We start from the raw sequence: 20,778 nt of genomic DNA, 5'->3' as shown, positions 1-20,778 counted from the left end.
ATTAGAAAGAAATTTCAATTAATCAACTTAGAGTTAGTTGCTCTTAGTCTTAAAGAGAGATATTAACATAATTTAGAGATTTTTATAAAGTCAGTTGCTCTTAGTCTTAAAGAGAGATATTAACATAATTTATGGATTTTTACTAATCAAGATACTAAGTGAAGAAATTGTGTAATGTAGATTGATAGTGACAAATGAAGTCTAGGTGGATTCTTTCCTGGGTATTGTTTCGCTTCTTGGTTGTTAATCGTTTGTTTTCCTGATTCGTTATTTTTCGTGTTCTTTAGTTAATTAATTTAGTTAATTTTAGTTTTAATCAATCACTCCAATTTGTCAGTTAAATAATAAAAAGACAGTAATTACTAGTACTTTTAGTCTTCGGGGAACGATATTTGTGCTCACCATAACTATACTATTAATTAATAGGTACACTTACCTTTGTCGAATTTTTAGTTGGTTTACAACTGCATTAGTCACCTTTAGGAGTACCAAATGAACAAACTCATCACCTATCACCTCTCCTGGAAATGATATGAGAATTCCTCAAAAAAATCTTCGATTTAAGCACACCTGTTCATAAACCACATATGGGCCCCATGTGAAGGCCCTACAGTACCTCCACTTATGAAAACAAATGCTAGACACTGGTTCTGTTTGACACGATTGACAACTTGCCCAATCGTCACCCTAGCAACCATGCCGAGACCTAGACCTGCCACAACAGACTAGTTTATGTAATCTCCCCAATCACCTAGAACACCAGGACATGTGGAGCTTGGGGATCATAACCTGCCATATATAAGCAACGACAACTCACAAATTTGGGGACAGAATCTCTCTCTTTTCCCTTCCAACCTTGTGCCTTTCTTCTCCGTTTGCTCTTTTAACCACTAAAGACAGGGGTTCTTCGCCTCACATTAAACCAGATGGACCGCCGAAAACCAATGTAACCCTCTCTTGTTGAATCCTACCCTCAACATTTAGAAATGACGTTATACAATTAAACTAAACTAAATTCGTTTTTATAAAACAAAACCATTTTAATTTCTTTAACAAATTGTGATCCAAAATTCTGTGGGCCGCGCCTTCTGTACTAAGCCACGTGTATAAAAACAATGTCAAATAATAACAGAAAGTTTTTTTGGATAAGGGAAAATAAAATTCCTCCTCGTTAATCTACAAAATTAATTAATATTTTTGCTTCAGACAATTAAAAGAAAAGGTTTCCTTCCCTTAAATACCCTCCACTTTCGTCTCACACACTCTTTGTATTTTCTTTTTCTAATTTCCTTAAATTAGTTATGTCCGATTGATCGCCGGAACACTGCCGGTTGCTCAGCTGATAACAATCCGGCGATATGCCTTTTCAAGTGACTCGTTCCAAAATTTCGATTAATCAACGGTGACAATTTCCAATAAGAACAGATGGAAATCCTATTATTTTTCTAATCTAAAATCTTCCCTTCCTTGAGATCCATATTTGAAATTTGTTCCTTGGATGCAATTATACCATGCATGCCTATCAATTGAGCCTAAGAAATCCCTAGCTCGATTGCTCAACCTAATCTTTCTTAGGTTTTTCTTTATATTTTGGTTCAAAATGTTTAAGAAAATTATGAAAGGAGGGCATCGGAAGGCTTCCAAATCGGATTCGACAGAAAAATACGCGTTCGGTCCACCAGGTTCCCACAATCCCAGTTCGGTGGTCGTCAACCATGCTTTTCGGCCCGTGTTGAACGCACCAGAGCAGAATTCCAGCCCCAGCGTTCCTATAGCCCCGCCCCCGCTCTCGACGGCCGCTGTTGAACCTTTGCCGTTATTACGAGACGTCCCCGTTGCGGAGAGACAAAGTCTATTCTTGCGAAAATTACAGATTTGTAGCTACCAATTAGCTTTCACCGATATGTTAAAAACGGTCCGAGAAAAAGAGGTGAAGCGGCGAACGTTGCTGGAACTCGTCGATTTTTTTCAATCCGGTTCAGGCAAAATCACGGAGGTGTGCCAGGAAGAAATGATTAAAATGGTCGCAATCAACATTTGCCGGTGCCTCCCTCCGGCGTCTCATGAAAACACGGGTCAAGAAGTCACGGATCCTGAAGAAGAGGAAACCCATCTGGACCCTTCGTGGCCGCATTTACAGCTTGTTTACGAGCTTCTTTTGAGATATGTCGTGTCTTCGGATACGGATACCAAGGTTGCGAAGAGATTCATTGATCATTCTTTTGTTTTGAAGCTGATCGATTTGTTTGATTCAGAGGATCCCAGGGAAAGAGAGTATTTAAAAACGATTCTTCATAGGATTTACGGTAAATTCATGGTGCATCGTCCTTTTATTAGGAAGGCGATAAATAATATTTTCTATAGATTTATATATGAAACGGGGAGGTATAACGGGATCGGGGAGCTTTTGGAGATTCTAGGAAGCATTATTAATGGTTTTGCGTTGCCGATGAAAGAGGAACATAAGTTATTCCTTGCGAAAGCATTGATTCCTTTGCATAAGCCCAAACCCGTGGCTACGTATCATCATCAGTTGTCTTATTGCGTTACTCAGTTCGTTGAGAAGGATTATAAGCTGGCTGACACGGTGATTAGAGGGCTTTTGAAGTATTGGCCTGTGACTAATTGTCAGAAGGAAGTTCTCTTCCTTGGAGAACTTGAGGAAGTACTTGAAGCAACGCAATCTGCTGAATTCCAACGATGTATGGTTCCTCTTTTCAGGCAGATTGCACGTTGTCTTAATAACCCTCATTTTCAGGTAACTTTCCAAAGCTTTTTTTTTATTTTTCTTTCTTTTATAATTATGTCTTTATGAGTTCCCATATTTCCAATAATAAATTGTGAAGTTCAATTATTGGATTAACAAACATTATGATAGTAATTATTTTGATGACAAATTTTGTCAGCTACAACTGCTGGGTACTTTAATGTAATTTCCTGTGATTCTGAATGTTGAATTCTCATTCATGAAGCATAACCTTTGGCACTCTGGGAAGGTTCTGTATTTATGATTTGTTTCCGGAAAGTTGTATGGCGTTGCCAGTTTTGACCATTGTATTTGCATTTCAATGGTTTTTCTCCTTCAGCATCCATTGAAAGACTGTAGAGTGGCTCAGTGTCCAATTCTGTAAACTACTAGTTTCAGTTTTATTCTGTGGTTAGTTTATCTATGCTTGTTTGAATTGCTCGAGTCATAATTTTTGTGGTGATCGAGATCCGGTCAAAAAGAAGAATAATCAATTGTTTTTGCTTTATGTAATGTCTAAATCAATGGTTTTCTATTGTCCTTTTCTTTCTCCATGTATAATATTTTATTGCCCTGCAATGTGGCTTCTAGAATAAACTTATGATGATCAGGTAATTTTAGAGTTTATAGAAGTATATATGATGACCTAACCATCAAATTTGTGGTTGCAGGAAGCTCTTTCTGTTGTCTCCTATTACTTCTGTTCCATTCATTTCTCTGCATGGTTGCTTATTATGAAATTAAGTTCACCAAAATTGGAATAACAGTCTCTTCTTAACAAATGTTCAATTCAAGTACACTTATTGCCTGTAGATTCTGCACTTTATAGCCTCGTCTTTATAATCTTCAGTGATTTATTCTTTCTATAACTTTTACGACTTTTCGTATTTCTTTAGTCTTTTAAATGGCATTTTACCAGTTGGGTTAAGTTGCCCACGTATGATAGATTATGTTTTGTAGAGGATAGAATGGAATTTAGGAGTTGTCGGAGGGAGCTGGTTGCTACAGAATTATTGGTTTCTATAAAACTTCCTAAGATCATTTTTTTTATGTTGTAGGTTTCGGAGAGAGCGCTCTTCTTCTGGAACAATGAGCACATTGTAGGCTTAATTGCTCAGAACCGGCATGTGGTATTACCACTCATCTTCGAGGCGTTAGAAAAGAATATTCTAGGACACTGGAATCAGGCGGTTCATGGATTGACCGTGAACGTGCGGAAGATGTTCATGGAAGTGGATGCAGAGTTGTTTGAAGAGTGTCGGAGACAATACGAAGAGAAAATGGCCAGAGCTAGAGAGGTGGAAGACCAACGAGAAATGACATGGAAAAGACTAGCAGATGTGGCGGCGGAAAGAGGGGGAGGGAATTTGGTCGCAGTCTAACTGATTAATCACAACCGGTATGTGCAGCATAAAAAAAAAGGATTGGATTTAAGCTAATGGCTCTGCTTCCGTTCCCTTCTCCATTTTGGTGGTATTCTACTATTCTTTCTTCAATCTTCTTCTTCTAGTTTTTTTTCTTTCCACATATTAATATTTTGTTGTGTCTAAATCTGATCATTGAATATACCTGCCCCGAGAAAATTAAATGTGTAATCTAAAATGCAACATGCTGCAGATTAAGCATGATCTGTAAATGTATGGAATTTGTGTAGTAAACATACTACAGATGAAGCATGATCTGTGAGGAACGACTTATATGTTGTTTTGCAATGTTACTTGGTTCTTCCAACACAAAAAGAAAAAAGATGTATAATATGTTTTAGTTTGTATTCATAATTCATAGTATTTATCGAAATATTTATTGTGTAAGACAAAGTTGGATAAAGTTGTTAGAAATTCAGGCAGATGGTAATGAAAAATGCCTCAGGTTTTGGTTGCTTTATTATTGCCTAATAGATAGGACTGACTGACAGGGATTCCCATTTTCGTTGTCTATCTGTTTGACAGTGCATTGTTAAGATGTAGGATAAATATTGTCCTTCACTAAAATAACACAAAATCTAATTATCAAGTCAACATAAATATACATTATGTTTTATGGTATTAATTTACTCTCTTTTTTTTTAAAGTTGTATAATATTATTTATTTTTGTGTTTTATACCATTATCTTTTTCTTTTATTTTTATTTTTATAAATAGCATAAGTTTTGAGTTAATTTTTTTTTGTGTGTGTAATTTAAATAGTGAAGTGTTAAAATCAACATTAAAAATGGTTTAAAAAGTAATTTCAATATTGTTTATGATTTATGATATTATCTAATCTTTCCATTTAAATAGTGAGAAGTGTTAAAATCAACATTAAAATGGTTTAAAAAGTAATTTCAATATTGTTTATGATTTATGATATTATCTGATCTTTCCATTTATATTATCTATAATATAAACAACTGATTTCAAACATTCTTCAAACTTAGCTTTTAGACTTTAAACTTATTTATTAGGTTTGTTATAACCAATCCTTTAGTTACTATAACAAGCAAACAAACAACAAGAGTTAGTGCTTTAACTATCAATCCTTTACTTACAATGATATCCAAAAATTGAAAACCAAGCAAGTGAGTTTAATGTTGGTGCATGTTTTAATGTTTTAAATTTGATGATTGGAGGAAGGAGGAATGATGCATCCTCCAGAATCCCATATAGCCAAATGTCCAAACAATTGAAAATTAAACTCAAACTCTTTTGCACAATATTTTGATCTCTAGAGGGTAAATTGAAGAGTAATGAAAATCAAGCTTAAAAAAAAAAAAGTCCTTAAATTAGGAAGAGCTCTTGTTTTAAGCATTGTAAAAGAGTTTCTTCCTCTCAAAATTTAATTGGTTGGTTACTTTGTCTTAGCAAAATGGTCCTTCAAAATTTATTTGACTATTTAGTTCTAAAATTTATTATCTGGCCAAGTCAAGAAACTCTAACTCGAATTCTTGTTGACCTTTTACTTTCAATATTTTCTTTATTATTTGAAGACTGATTTATGGAAACAAGTTTCCTTCTGCACATACCCAACACCCTATTTTTGGTTTTGAATTCGTTTTATTCTTTTGAAGTTGAAATTGGCTCCAGGGTTTCGCATCAGTAAGGCTATTTGAAAAATTCATCAAGCGATAAATTGGTTTGCCATTTCTGGTTCGTTTTGATATCAACATTTAGCATCCTTGAGCCAAGTTTCATCCAGTGATGTCGAATCAGTCTTAGGGATAGCCTTCTATCTAGAAAGTTAAAGAATTTTGCATGGAGTGCATGTCACAATGCCATGGCTACTAAAGAAAACTTGGCAAGACATAGAGATCACTAGTGTCCAAAAACAGTGGAGGATAAGTCTATAGTTTTCTTCCATATGGTTGGATTATGCCTAAGCATTGTTGAATAAAAACATGGTTTTCAAAATCGATACAACTTCAAAACTATGGTTGGATAAGTCTTGTTGAATAAAATGCTATCCACATTTTAGAGGACTTGCTCTATTTTCCACACTACATCTTGTTTTGAGTTTAGGAGTTGAGCCGAATCCAAACCCAAAGTTCTGTTTGGATTTCATCAGACATGCCGAAGAAAGAAGGAGCTTCCTTGCGAAAGGATGCTCTATGGAGGGCCTCTACTGCAAAATCCATCCCCAGAATCCACCACTCCCTTCTTCTGCGTCTTCCCATAACCCCTCTTTCCAATTACGCCCTCGCCGTCATGAACCACCCTGACCCTATCGGAACTGGATTAGTCACTGACGCTATTGTCGAAGCCGCCGGACCCGAATGCATTGTTCCTGGCCACATTACTCCTATTATATTGCTTGGTCTTAAGGTATTTCCTTTCTTTGGATGAAACTGTGACTGTTTTTCTAATGAATGCTCTGTTCAATTGCTCCCATTAAAGTGATAATTCAATACCCAAATCTAACTATTGGCTTATATTCTGAATATTGTTCAATGTCTTATTTATTCTCCTAATCATATAAGTCCTAACAGTTAGTAGCTTAAGTATAATTACAAGTGAATCCTTTTCCTGGATTATTGAATGTGAAATTCTTGCCCAAGTGGACTTTTAGGAATGGATTTATCAAGGGTTTATGGAGATTTTACTATGGAGTGTGTTCGACCTTTTGAAGTGGTTTCTTGAACATTGGCTGTTGTATTTAGTTTTAGCAAAAGATACTTTTGTCATGTTCTGTTAGAATTAAGTGAACCAAATTCTTATTTAAATAAAATAAGATGGAAAATAAAATAAAAGTAAAATCCATATAGAACTAGACTTCTTTTATTTTATTTTAGAATAAGGTTTTTTAAACTTTATTAAACTCCATCTATTTTATATTGATTAGGATAATGTGTTTTAATCCTACTAGAATATGGCTTTACAAGCCTATAAATAGACATAGTCTAATTTTTCGACATAGTGAATTTTCTTCTCCTCTGCCAGTGGTTTTTTTCCCGAAAGGATTTCCACATAAAATTTGTGTGTTCTTTATTTTTTTAAATTTTTTTATTTTTCATAAATTGGTATCATAAATTGGTATCAGAGCTTCAGGGTTGTTCATCTCAATCACAGTAATGGCGTCTTTGAAGTATGAAATTCCGCTATTGGATCGTAACACCAGATTTGCATTGTGGCAGATTAAGATGCAAGCAGTTCTTACGCAGATGGATCTGGAGGATGCCTGCTAGGGATAGATAAGATGCCTTCGACATTAACAGATGAAGAGAAGAAGCGTAGGGATCGAAAAGCATTAAAACAATTACATCTGTATTTGTCCAACGAAATTTTGCAGGATGTGATGAAAGAGAATACTGTCGCTGCAATATGGAAGAGGCTAGAACAAATATGTAAGTCGAAAACTCTAACAAGCAAGTTGCATATGAAGCAGCGTCTTTATGCTCATCGTTTGGAGAAAGGTGTTTCTGTACACGAACACTTAACAGTGTTTAAAGAAATTCTCTCAAACTTGGAGGCCATGGAGGTTCAGTATGATAAGAAAGATCTAGGGTTGATTCTACTTTGTTCGTTGCCCCCGTCTTATTCAACTTTTAGAGACACGATTTTATATAGCCGCGAGTCTCTCATAGTTGATGAGGTTTATGATTCTTTAACCTCGTATGATAAGATGAAACATCTTGTGGTTAAACCCGACTCTCAGGGAGTGGGTCTCATTATTCATGGGAGACAAGATCGGAATGCTGATGATGATCGTGGTAGGACATAGGAACGGAATCCTCGTGGTAAATCTAAGGGTAGATCGAAGTCTTCAAACAGAGGTAAAACTTGTAACTTCTGCAAGAAGAAAGGGCACATTAAATCTGAGTGCTATAAGCTACAAAATAAGATTAAAAGGGAGGCTGCGAATCAAAAACAACCAGAAAATTCCGGTGAAGCTGATGTTGTAGAAGACTACAGCGATGGTGAACTTCTAGTCGTTTCTGTCAATGATTCTAAAGTAAGCGATGAGTGGATACTTGATTCAGGCTGCACCTTCCACATGAGTCCCAATCGAGATTGGTTTACAACTTTTGAAACAATGTCTGAAGGTGTTGTTTTGATGGGAAATAATGCTTCGTGTAAAATCACAGGTGTTGGAACAATTAAAGTTAAAATGTTTGATGGAGTTGTCAGAACACTTAGTGACGTACGGCATGTTCCAGAATTGAAAAGAAATTTAATTTCGTTAAGTACTCTTGATTCAAAAGGGTACAGATACACAGCTGAAAGTAGGGTTTTAAAGATTTCTAAAGGGTCCCTTGTTGTGATGAAGGCAAAGAAAGATTGCCAAGTTATATGTTTTGCAGGGTTCTACTGTTACTAGTGATGCAGCTGTTGTTTCCTCTTCCTTATCAGATGATGATATTACTAAACTTTGGCATATGCGCCTAGGGCATATGAGTGAGAATGGCATGGCAGAATTGAACAAAAGAGGACTATTTGATGGGCAAGAAATTTGCAAACTGAATTTCTGTGAGCACTGTGTTTTTGAGAAGCAAAAGAGAGTTCGATTCACTAGAGGAATTCATAACACGAAGGGAACGTTGGAATATATTCATTCTGATCTGTGGGGGCCATCCAGAGTGCCTTCGAGAGGTAGAGCTAATTATATGCTAACCTTTATTGATGATTTTTCTAGAAAAGTTTGGGCGTTCTTCCCGAAGCACAAAAGAGATGTGTTTTCCGCATTTAAGTCTTGGAAAATTATTATTGAAAAATAGACGGGAAAACAGATAAAAAGCCTCCGCACAGACAATGGCTTAGAGTTCTGTTCTGATGAGTTTAATAGATTGTGCAAGTCAGAAGGGATCATAAGACACTTGACAGTTCGTCATACTCCACAGTAAAACGGCGTTGCAGAACGAATGAACAGAACGATCATAGAGAAGGTTTAATGTATGTTGTCAAATGCCAACTTACTGAAGTCATTTTGGGCAGAAGCAGCCTCTACTGCATGTTTTTTTATCAACCGATCTTCATCCGTTGCCATTAAGAAAAAGACTCCACAAGAGGTATGGTCTGGTAATCTTGCTAATTATTCTGATTTAAAGATTTTTGGATGTCCTGCATATACTCATATTTATAATGGAAAATTGGAACCGAGATCCATCAAATGCGTTTTTCTTGGTTATAAAACTGGTGTAAAAGGGTATAAGTTATGGTGTCCTAAAAATAGAAAAGTTATGATTAGCAGAGATGTTGTTTTTGATGAAACTGCTATGCTACCTAACTTATCTCTTAAAGACTCTTCCAATAAAGAAAATCAAAAGCAGGTGGAGCATCAGATTAATACAGAGTCAACTCCTCAAGTCAGAACAAAAATTGATAATAGAGTTGCTTCTTCACCAGAATACTCTATTGCTAAAAATAGAACTAGAAGAGAAATTAAACCTCCAGAGAAGTATGCCGAGGCTGATCTAGTTGCTTATGCTTTAAATGTGGCTGAAGATATAGATGCGAATCAAGAGCCATCTAATTATTCTGAGGCGGTTAGCTGTGAAGACTCAGAAAAGTGGATGTTTGCTATGCAAGAAGAGATGGAATCACTCCACAAAAACAGAACATAGGACTTTGTGAAACTTCCTAAAGGTAAAAAGGCTATTCGTTGTAAATGGGTGTTTAAGAATAAAGAAGGGACTCCAGGAGTTGAAGAACCCAGATATAAAGCAAGGCTTGTTGCAAAGGGTTACAGTCAAATTCCAAAAGTGGACTTCACAGATGTGTTCTCTCCAGTTGTTAAGCATAGTTCAATTCGAGCTTTGCTTGGTATTGTGGCCATGCATGATTTGGAGCTTGAGCAGTTAGATGTAAAAACTGCATTTCTGCATAGAGAACTTGAGGAGTATATTTAAATACAACAACCAGAGGGTTTTATAGTCTCAGAAAAAGAGGACTATGTTTGCTTGCTGAGAAAGTCCCTTTACGGTTTGAAACAGTCACCAAGACAGTGGTACAAGAGGTTTGATTCCTTTATGACTTCTCATGATTTCAAAAGAAGTAGTTTAGACAGTTGTGTTTACTTTAAGAAAAACAGTGATGGTGCTTTTGTGTATCTACTTCTTTATGTTGATAACATGTTGATAGCAGCAAAAGATAAATGAGAGACAAGAAAGGTCAAAACCCAACTAAGTGAAGAATTTGAGATGAAAGATTTAGGATCAGCAAAGAAGATACTTGGTATGGAAATTCTCAGAGATAGAAAAGCAAGTAAATTATACCTAAGTCAGAAGGGGTACATTGAGAAAGTTCTTTGCAGGTTCAATATGCAGAGTACTAAGCCTGTTAGTACTCCTTTAGCAGCCCATTTCAGACTTTCATCGGCTTTGTCGCCACAATCAGATGATGAGATTGAGTACATGTCACATGTTTCATACTCTAGTGCAGTGGGATCTCTCATGTAAACTATGATTTGTTCACGTCCAAATTTATCATATGCAGTCAGTGCAGTTAGCAGATACATGGCAAATCCCGGTAAAGAACATTGGAAAGCAGTTTCAGTGGATTTTAAGATACTTACGAGGCACTACTGATGTTTGCTTACAGTTTGGAAGAACTAAAGATGAAGTCATAAGGTATGTTGATGCTGATTTTGCTGGAGACCTTGATAGAAGAAGATCTCTCACAAGTTACGCCTTTACAATCGGAGGTTGTGCAATTAGTTGGAAAGCCACTTTGCAAACTACGATCGCTTTGTCTACCATCAAGTGAGTACATGGCGATTATCGAGGCCTGTAAAGAAGCTATTTGGTTGAAGGGACTATTTAGTGAACTCAATGAAGACCTTCAAATCAGTACAGTATTTTTTGACAGTCAGAGTGCCATCTTCCTTACAAAAGATCAAATGTTTCATGAGAGAACAAAACATATTGATGTTCGGTATCATTTTGTTCGTGATATTATTGCTCGTGGTGATATTGTTGTGAGCAAAATTAGTAATCAGGAAAATCCTGCAGATATGATGACTAAGTCACTTCCTATAACCAAGTTTGAGCATTGCTTAACTTGGTTGGTATTTATTGTTGAAGTTAAACCCTTAAGGGGTTTTATGGAAGAGGTGGAGAACTTGTTCATTAAAAGTTCGCGATGAAGAACTTGTTCATTGAGAATTTGTGTCAAGGTGGAGATTGTTAGAATTAAGTGACCCGAATTCTTATTTAAATAAAATAAGATGGAAAATAAAATAAAAGTAAAATCCATATAGAACTAGACTTCTTTTATTTTATTTTAGAATAAGGTTTTTTAAACCTTATTAAACTTCATCTATTTTATATTGATTAGGATAAGGTGTTTCAATCCTACTAGAATATGGCTTTACAAGCCTATAAATAGACATAGTCTATTCCTCTTGTATTAATTCAATTTTTCGACATAGTGAATTTTCTTCTCCTCTGCCCGTGGTTTTTTTCCTAAAAGGATTTCCACGTAAAATTTGTGTATTCTTTATTTTTTTTTATTTTTTTTATTTTTCACATGTTCTTATGCTGTGTTTGCCAACCTTTGTTGCACGATCGTTTATCCTCATCCTAATTAACTTTGGGCTATAAAGTGACTACCCCTCCTTTGTCTCTCAGAAATATCTATTTTTCCCATGCAACCATTTGATTAGATTTTTTATATTTAACTTTCATGTATTGTACATGCTTTGGGAAGGGTATAACAACTTACAAATTCAATCTTCTTTGATGTAGTACTCTAGAGTATTATCCATTTTCATAAAAGATTTCGTCTTCATTTTCTTATCTTTTGGGTGTAAGCCTTGCTTGGTATACACATATTTTTGGAGCCATATTGACTGGTGTACTCATTCTTCTTTTCCTTATTGCTAGGTGTGGCCAATTGAAGTTAACATGAAATTTTTGGAACCAGTTGGTAAAGAACTAAAGTTACTTGGAAAGGTAAAATCCGTAGTTTTACATGCTGTCCCTCTCACAAGAACACCCTCGCTTGCATTCTGAATAAGGAAATTTTAATTTTAATGACTTAGTTTTAGTGTAAATTTGTCATATTCATTTGAAGCTAATCAACATCATTGAGAAAAGCTTTCGGGTGTTGAGATAAAGTAGTTTGTGATGAAGCAAATACCTATTGCTGTGTTTAGAAAACGTTGTATGTGGCCTAGAGGCCTTACATGTTTTAAAAGGGTGGGTCAGGGGCCCATATTTTGTTGGAAGAAATGGACATGGTTTTGTTATATGCATGGCTTAGGTCGTTTTTCCTTTTCTTTTACTCTTTTTATTGTGAGTTCTCTCCCTACTGGAAATAAGCAAAAAGAGCCTTTCGAAATATGGTCTGGTTTCCATACTTATTGTTTGGTGAAGTAATTTATTTGAGCCCCAGCTCTTGTTACTGTTACATAAGTGCTTGCCGATGTAAAATCTGTGAATCATAACAACTTTTGATTCGTAATGTAGTTCATGGATGATGCTGTCAACCTCATGAACAAGTCATTCATAGATCGCTAACGGTTAGGCTTTTCAAACTACTGGAAGAAGAGGCAGAAGCAAATATGGGTTGCAGAGTATAGTGGATTGTTGTTGCAATGAAGAGTTGCATCATAAGGACCAGCTGAGTGATTGTAAATAGGATGCTTATACTATTCTTTGTATTTTACCCCCACTTTTCTCACTAAATAGAGGTGAAACAGTTAGGTCAGGAGAGATACTAACAAAAAGAGGCTTATATATATAAAGAACTTTTTCATCCTTAGATACTGTAACATTTGTCTATGAGTTTGGTTCATCAATTTGAATAAATATGGTCTCATTTTTAGCTTGATTCCATTGACGTGTAATCTATGCTGTGTTTGCAGTTTTATCCTTAGTAAAATGATAAGCCCTTAAAGTAATTTTTATTGCAAGATTTATGATTCGGATAGTGGCACTGCAGGTTGGCCACCGTCCTAAATGGGGTTAGCTGAGAAGCATAGGTGCCAAGCCTATGCCGTCGCTACTATTCAATCTATCATAAGATGTGTGCATTTTTTTTTTAAAGTATATCTTGTTCAAGCAAACATCCATCCCAATATTCTTTGCTTCATTCATGGAACTGCTTCATTAGTCATCTCCAATAAAGGCCTTATCACTAAGATTAGGCGGCTAAGATGGGGTCTTAGCCTTTTAGAAGAATCGCATTTTCTTGGATTTGGAGGGCGACATATCTTATTTATGATGATTCGACTGTTAAATACCATCATTTAAAGGTGACTATATGAATCAACTTACTTAAATCTCGAGTTTAGGATTTAAAGTTCTTTTTATTCTATTTAGATATTACCTATAACCTAATACTATCCGTATCCTTTAATCTTTCTCTTTATTGATCATCTTACGTTTCTGATATAATAAAATATTGCACTTCTGACCTTCAGATTACCAGTTATTGTTGAAGCATAGAATGACATCTGCATATACCGACAGAAATGATGATGATCTTCATTCATTTAAAGAAAAAAAATTAGGGAAAAAAATCCTATTGGAAAGACCTAATTGAAAAGCTTATTAGGATGAAATCATGTAAGCCAATTGTGGAGTTCCCACAAAAGGTAGTGTTCTCCAGCTATGGTGCCATGAAAGATTTTCTGGTCACCCTTTCTTTTCCATTTTTTAGCCATACTTTTTGCCACATCAGTAGTTCCTCATATAAGAACACTTGAAACGCCCCCTACTCATCTGTCATCTGTAACAATGGCTAACGAAACAACTACAGCAGCCATGCAAGGAGAAAATTTGCGTAAAGGGCCTTGGCACGAGGAAGAAGATGAGCGATTAATAAGCTTTGTGAAGCTTTTGGGAAGCCGGAGATGGGATTATGTAGCTCAAACTTCCGGTACTCGTGATGATTCCTTCTTTTTCTTGTACGAAAAGCTTTCGTTTTCTTAATAAAGTTGTTTGATTTCAGGCCTAAAGAGAAGTGGCAAGAGTTGCAGGTTAAGGTGGGTGAACTATCTGCGTCCTAATCTAAAGCATGGCAGTATCAGTGCTGAAGAGGAGATGATCATCCTAAAACTTCATCAGAAATGGGGAAACAAGTGAGATTCTTTCATCTTCTTCAACTTTCTTTTTTATCAGTTGTGCTATTCCTTTTCCTCCTTTAAACATACTTTTCCGCAGATGGTCGATGATTGCGCGAATGTTACCGGGACGAACCGATAATGAGATAAAGAACTACTGGAGAACTCATTTAAGAAAGAAAGCAGTAATTCAAGACCAAGGTGCACTTCGATTCCCCTTTTAGCTGATTGATATGTATTTATCTCTCGTATTTACCTCTGCAATCACTTCCGAGTTCTAACAGCTTGGCTTTCAACAGGAAATTTTCGATTCATACAAGAAGATGATAACAGTCCCAATTCCAAAACTTACAATGGTGAAAGCTACAATCCTTTTGTGGATATTTCAGATACTCAAAACAGTTGTTATGCTGCTGCTCCAGTGTCAGATTTTGGAACTTCTCCGTACGAAACCAGGTTATCAGATTGGATACCAGAGTTTCAAAGTGATCAAAGTGAAATTAAATCTCAGCTAGACTCTACTACTACTACTACTACTACTACTACTACTACACATTCATGCAACTTTTATCCTGCATTGTTTTATGAGGAGAATGATGTATGGGGATATTCAGGCTCCCTCTGGAACATGGATTAATATGTCACTGTTCAAATGTCTATATTCATTGGCTTAGAACTGAATACAAATTGCAGAATATATACATATTAATCAATGTGTACCCATTAATGCATTACCTGTAAATCTACTTGTTTATATACATATACATTGCTCTTAAAGATTGAATTCATCATTACTTTTGTACTGTATGATCCAGTATTTACCTTATTGAGGCTGAAGCAATGGTATGGTACTCTATATAAAAGTGATGCTATTTCAATTCACTAAATAAATCACAAATAGTCTATTACTTACGGAGGTCTTGATTTAATGACAGGATTGAGTTCTTACGAATTTTGAAATTTCAACCTTATGCAAGTTAATTAATTTAAATTAATTTGTCAAATTAATTACTCGATTCACTGCTTATAATGATTGATTTTAATAATAACTTATTTGAGGAATTATGTGATACGGTGTAACAGAGAAACACCCATTTCTATTTCTTCCTTTTATCTTTATATTTGTGATCTATCTATCAGTGACATCACTAAAATGACAGCTCCTTAAGTTAATAAAGCTTGCAATGTTATATGCTATAACGTAGCTTCATTGGACACAAAGTCGGACAAGTGTATTAATAATAAATAAATAAATAAATAAATACAATCTTATCCATTTCTGCAACTAATAAGGCTGTGGGGGTGGGAAATTAGACCAAACACCCCTTATAAACAAATGTAGTACCTTGAAATCGGAATGATAGAACTGCATCATCTTTTGTGTATTATTCAAATTCGAGAATAATTGTCAGATATGATATATGTTTCACATAAGTATACTTATTATTTTCAAAAAAAATTTTCATACAATTTGAACATCATATCTAATATTTAAATTCGAATTAAATTAAATACGAATATTAAAAAATCTGACTAACATAATAATTATCAAATATAAGCCTTGGACTTGGTGATTGGAAAGTGGATGTAAAGCATTTTAGTGGCAAATGAGTGGCTTAGAACTGAATACAAATTGCAGAATATCAACATCATCATCTTGTATCCAGAAACTAGTTTCTAATTTGATGCCCTGAGACAGAAGATGATAATTAAAAGTAGTTTGGTTTTAGTGTAAAATTATAGTTGATTTCATTCAATCTTGTATACCTACCTTCTCAAGGGATGAGAGCACTCTTTAGTTGATAAGCATATGCAATTGAAGAAATAGCTAATCTAATCTTTAATTCGAGCTTTTTTTTTAAAAAAAAAAATTTGCTTTTAAATATTCATATAAATCAATATATATATATATATATATATCCGAAATGGAGTTGAAAAGGGTGAGAAAAGTGAAATTTATTCCAAAATGGTGGAGACAAATTCTGTGTTAGCATGTGTGGATATTCTCAAAATAAAAAACATTATCATGTGTGAAGTATACAAGAGTTCGATGTAATGGTCTGGAAATTCAGGGTCATCCCCTTCTTCAACTTGCTTCACACTTTTTATCCTAATTAAAGCCTAACATTTTTTATTAAAAAAGGATTTATATGAAAATGCTGGATTAGTTCTAAAATAATTTGTTCAACAAAAATAAAATATAATTAATAAAGAGTAGTGTTTGAGTAAAGAGTTCAGGGACTGTTAGTTTGTTAACAATCTGTTATTGAGTCAGGTAAACAATTGGTTAGTAGCAGTTATTCATTTCATGTATATAAACATCATCTCTGTAATTGGTAAAGCAGATAAAAATACTAAGCAGATTTCTAAGTATAATCATTTTTTCAATTGTTCTTTATTACTATAGTATCTTACATGGTATCAGTCGCTTGCCTTTATGGGACCTCTCTTCTCCGTTGAATCCATGGCAAACTCCAACGAATCTACTTTCACTGGTTCTTTTTCTGGATCTCGTCTGATTCAATCATTTCCTCGTCACGATACAATAAAGTTAGATGATGGTATTTTTTGCAATGGCAACAGCATGTAAGATTGATCGTAGAAGGCTATGAATTGCAAGGGTTCCTCGAAGGTACTTTACCTGTTCCGGCTCGTTTTGTGACCTCTCTTGATGGAGCCTTGACTCCAAATCCTGATGCTTCGTACTTCATCCAACAAGATAAATTACTTCTCTTGTGGTTACTTTTTACAATTAGTGCATCATCGTTGTTGTCATATTTTATATCTGCCAAAACAGCTTGTGATATATAGAGCACTGCTAATCGCTGTTGTGACTGGGGCTAAACTGTCCAGAATCAAGCATGATCTTCATTCAATCAAGAAAGGTGCATTAATCGTCAAAGAGTACATTGCCAAAATACAAAATACCCGTGCTCTACTGGAGGCGTCCGGATCTGTTGTCTCTGAGGCTAAAAAGTCGAAGTCATTCTCGCTGGACTTCCATTGGAGTTTGATGCCGTGTTGACGTTGGCATCTTTTTCTTTTGATCCACTCCCATTCCAAAAGATCGTTAAGGTCCTTCTGGAGTTTGAAAATCGACAGATTCGTGCAGTGCATGTTGCACCATTTCATGCCAATTGTTAAATGTTTGCTTTAAGGAGCGTTAGTTCATTGTTTTGAAATTCAATAAACTTTTTGGTAGTCAAAGCATATCCCTATTCTAAAGGGAATTGTTTTTTAGTTTTGCTAATGTTTAGGAAGTAGTTACTATCTAAATTTAGCTTGTATTTCAGCTATTTAAAGAGCTGAATATTGAATAAAGTTGTGTACTTATTCCTGCAATCTTTTCTCTCTAGAAAAATTAAAACTTTATTATCTCCAGTAATTCTATTCTCCCTCATCTTATTTGTTTAAACCCTCAATTGGTATCAGAGCTATTTTTTTCTTAAGGGATCTGTGAGTGTAATGGAGATTGAAACCAGTTTTTCTCAAATATCCCCTCCTATATTTGATGGTGAGAATTATCAACTTTGGGTAGTGAGAATGGAGACTTACCTTAAAGCTTTGGATTTTTGGGAGGCCGTGCAAGAGGATTATGATGTTCCTCCCTGCCAACTAATCCTACCATGGCCCAACTCAAAACTCACAAGGAAAAGAAAACCCGGAAGCCCAAGGCGAAAGTAACTCTGTTTGCTACTGTTTTAACAACAATTTTTACGAAAATTATGTCTTTTCAATCAGCAAAAGAAGTGTGGGACTATTTCAAAGAAGAATACGAATGAGATGAAAGGATACGAGGCATGGAGGTGCTGAATTTAATAAGAAAATTTGAGCTGCAGAGGATGAAAGAATTGGAGACAATCAAAGAATATTCAAACAGATTGTTTGAAATTGTCAACAAGGTAAGGTTACTTGGCACTAAATTTCTAGAGTCTAGAATTGCTGAAAAGATTCTTGTAACAGTGCCTGAAAGATATGAAGCTTCAATAACCACCTTGGAAAACACAAAAGATTTGTCTAAAATCAGTTTGGCAGAATTGATAAATGTATTGCAAGCTCAAGAGCAGCGAAGCCTTATGAGGCAAGAGCAAGTCGTTGAAGGAGTTTTGCTAGCCAAGCACTATGAAGTTGGAAAGCATAAAAAGAAGACTAACAGAAAATCACAGGTGACATTTGTAGCAAATTCTGCAAACTACTACAGTCTAGGTAAAGGTAGAAATTCAAAGAAAAACATTCCACCTTGTCAGCACCGTGTTAAATTAGGTCATCCACCATTCAAATGTTGGAAGAGACCAGATGCAAAATACAGTAAATGTAATCAACTTGGACATGAAGCTGTGATCTGCAGAAGCAACTTGCAAAAGCTTGAAGAAGTCTATATAGCTGATCAAGACGAGGAAGAACAAATGTTTGTAACAACATGTTTATCAACTAAAAGTTCTTCAGAAAGCTGGTTAATTGATAGCGTTTGTACAAACCACATGACTCCAAACAAAACTCTCTTCAAGGATTTGAAGTCTTATAAAGTCACAAAGGTCAGAATAGGGAATGGTGATTATATCTCCGCAAAAGGATCAGGGATGGTGGCAATTACAACAAGTTTAGGTACAAAAACAATCTCAGATGTTCTTTATGTACCTGAAATTGATCAAAATTTATTAAGTGTCAGTTAGTTGTTAGAAAAGGGATTTAAAGTGACCTTTGAAGATTCCTATTGCCTCCTTTATAATATTACTAGAAAAGAGAATTTGTGAGCTAAAATGAGAGGAAAAATTTTCTCATATGATCCAACGAAGGAGGAGTAAATAGCCTTCTTCAACAAAGCTTGCACCACATAAATTTGGCACAAAAGGCTTGGCCATTGTCATCTTTAAAGAATGCTAAAATGAAGAAAACAGACATGATAAGAGGAATTCCAAAGCTTGATGTTCATTTTCCAAATTGTGTTGCCTGTCATTTTGGTAAACAAAACAGACTGCCATTTCCAAATTCAACTTGGAGAGCTACTCAAAAATTGCATCTAATTCACACAGATATAGTCGGACCTCAAAGAACGCCATAGTTACAAGGTAGCATTTATTATATCATTTCCGTTGATGATTTTATAAGAATGTGCTGGATTTTTTTCTTAAAATTCAAGTCAGAAGTGGCTAGGGTGTTTTGGAAGTTCAAGAAAATGGTAGAAAATCAAAGTGGCTGTAAAATTCAAGTGGTGAGATTCGACAATGGAAAGGAGTACACTTCGACAAAATTTGATTTATTTGGTGAAGAAGTTGGCATTGAACATTAACTTACTGTTCCACACACTCTAGAACAAAATGGGGTTAGTGGGAGAAGAAACAGATCAATAATGGAGATAGCCACATGTATATTTCATGAAAATGAGTTACCTAAAACATTTTCAGCAAAAGCAGCAAACACAACAGTTTTCTTGCAAAATCATTTTCCAACCGAGGCTTTGAAAGACAATAATCCATTTGAAGCTTGGTATAGGTATAAACCTTCACTTAGCTTTCTTAAAGTATTTGGTTGCATATGTTTTACTCATGTTTCATAGGTTAAGTGTGACAAACTCGATAAGAAAGCAATTTTAGGTATCTTCGTGGGATATAGTTTAGTTTCCAAAGCTTACAAGGTGTGCCATCTTCAAACAGGAAAAATGACAATCAGTAAAGATGTGCAATTCAACGACAATGGGCAGTGGAATTGGATGATTCCGCAAAAAAAGACATGTCGCAAAAACCAAAAGATGATTTTTTTGAAACAACAGATGAATGGCTAAATGAGTTGGAAGATGATCCTTCATTTAGAGGTACAAGGCTACTTTCAGATATCTATCAAAGATATAATGTAGTGATATGCAAACCTGCTAACCATGAAAAAGCATTAAAAAATCCAAAATGGAAGAAAGTAATGGAAAAGGAGATGTCAATGATAAACAAGAATAAGACGTGGGAGTTGGTTGAACAGCCTAAAGGAAGAAAAGTCATTAGAGTCAAATGGGTGTTCAAAAAAAAGCTTAATGCAGACAGTTCCATCAACAAATACAAGGCCAGACTTCTTGTTAAAGGGTATGCTCAAATTTATGGTGTTGGTTATTCTGACACTTTTGCTCCTATTACAAGATTAGATACAATCAGATTGTTGCTCACAATATCGGCACAAAAAGGCTGGAAATTGTTTCAGTTGGATGTCAAATCAGCTTTTTTAAATGGCGAATTGTAAGAGGAGATATATGTGAAGCAACCTGAGGGATTTGTGAAGCAAGGTGAAGAAGGAAAAGTCTACCTGCTCAAAAAGGCTCTCTATGGCCTAAAGCAAGCACCAAGAGTTTGGTACAGCAAGATAGATGCCCATTTGTTAAGCATTGGATTTGTTAAAAGTCTTTAAGAATCCACTCTTTATGTGAAACATAAAAATAATGATACTTTCATTGTGTCACTCTATGTTGATGATCTCTTGCTGACAGGACATAATACAAGGCTGGTTGAAGAATTTAAAGAAGAAATGATGCAAGTCTTTGAAATGATAGATCTTGGTTGTTGAAACCATTTTTT

The 20,778-nt window shown here is 35.3% G+C and overlaps 3 protein-coding genes across 3 annotated transcripts; all 3 read left to right on the top strand.

The window, feature by feature from the left end:
* Nucleotides 1–1,149: 1,149 nt before the first annotated feature.
* Nucleotides 1,150–4,628, top strand: LOC108458024 (serine/threonine protein phosphatase 2A 57 kDa regulatory subunit B' beta isoform-like). Its single transcript, XM_053027378.1, has 2 exons — nucleotides 1,150–2,758; nucleotides 3,805–4,628. The coding sequence occupies exons 1-2, from the start codon at nucleotides 1,499–1,501 to the stop codon at nucleotides 4,126–4,128; spliced, it is 1,584 nt and encodes a 527-aa protein (XP_052883338.1). The 5' UTR covers nucleotides 1,150–1,498; the 3' UTR covers nucleotides 4,129–4,628.
* Nucleotides 4,629–6,288: 1,660 nt separating this feature from the next.
* LOC108460120 (uncharacterized) lies at nucleotides 6,289–12,763 on the top strand. Its single transcript, XM_017759489.2, has 3 exons — nucleotides 6,289–6,543; nucleotides 12,039–12,107; nucleotides 12,624–12,763. Exons 1-3 carry the CDS (start codon nucleotides 6,289–6,291, stop codon nucleotides 12,672–12,674), a joined length of 375 nt encoding a protein of 124 aa, XP_017614978.1. The 3' UTR covers nucleotides 12,675–12,763.
* An 846-nt stretch (nucleotides 12,764–13,609) lies between these two features.
* LOC108458681 (transcription factor MYB27-like) lies at nucleotides 13,610–15,084 on the top strand. Its single transcript, XM_017758087.2, has 4 exons — nucleotides 13,610–14,037; nucleotides 14,110–14,239; nucleotides 14,322–14,422; nucleotides 14,521–15,084. The coding sequence occupies exons 1-4, from the start codon at nucleotides 13,896–13,898 to the stop codon at nucleotides 14,856–14,858; spliced, it is 711 nt and encodes a 236-aa protein (XP_017613576.2). The 5' UTR covers nucleotides 13,610–13,895; the 3' UTR covers nucleotides 14,859–15,084.
* Nucleotides 15,085–20,778: the final 5,694 nt, after the last annotated feature.

Source organism: Gossypium arboreum, chromosome 4 (assembly GCF_025698485.1).
Source record: "Gossypium arboreum isolate Shixiya-1 chromosome 4, ASM2569848v2, whole genome shotgun sequence".
Classification (NCBI taxonomy): domain Eukaryota; kingdom Viridiplantae; phylum Streptophyta; class Magnoliopsida; order Malvales; family Malvaceae; genus Gossypium; species Gossypium arboreum.
The sequence above is the reverse complement of the archived record's forward strand: the minus strand, read 5'-3'. Positions and strand labels throughout refer to the sequence as shown.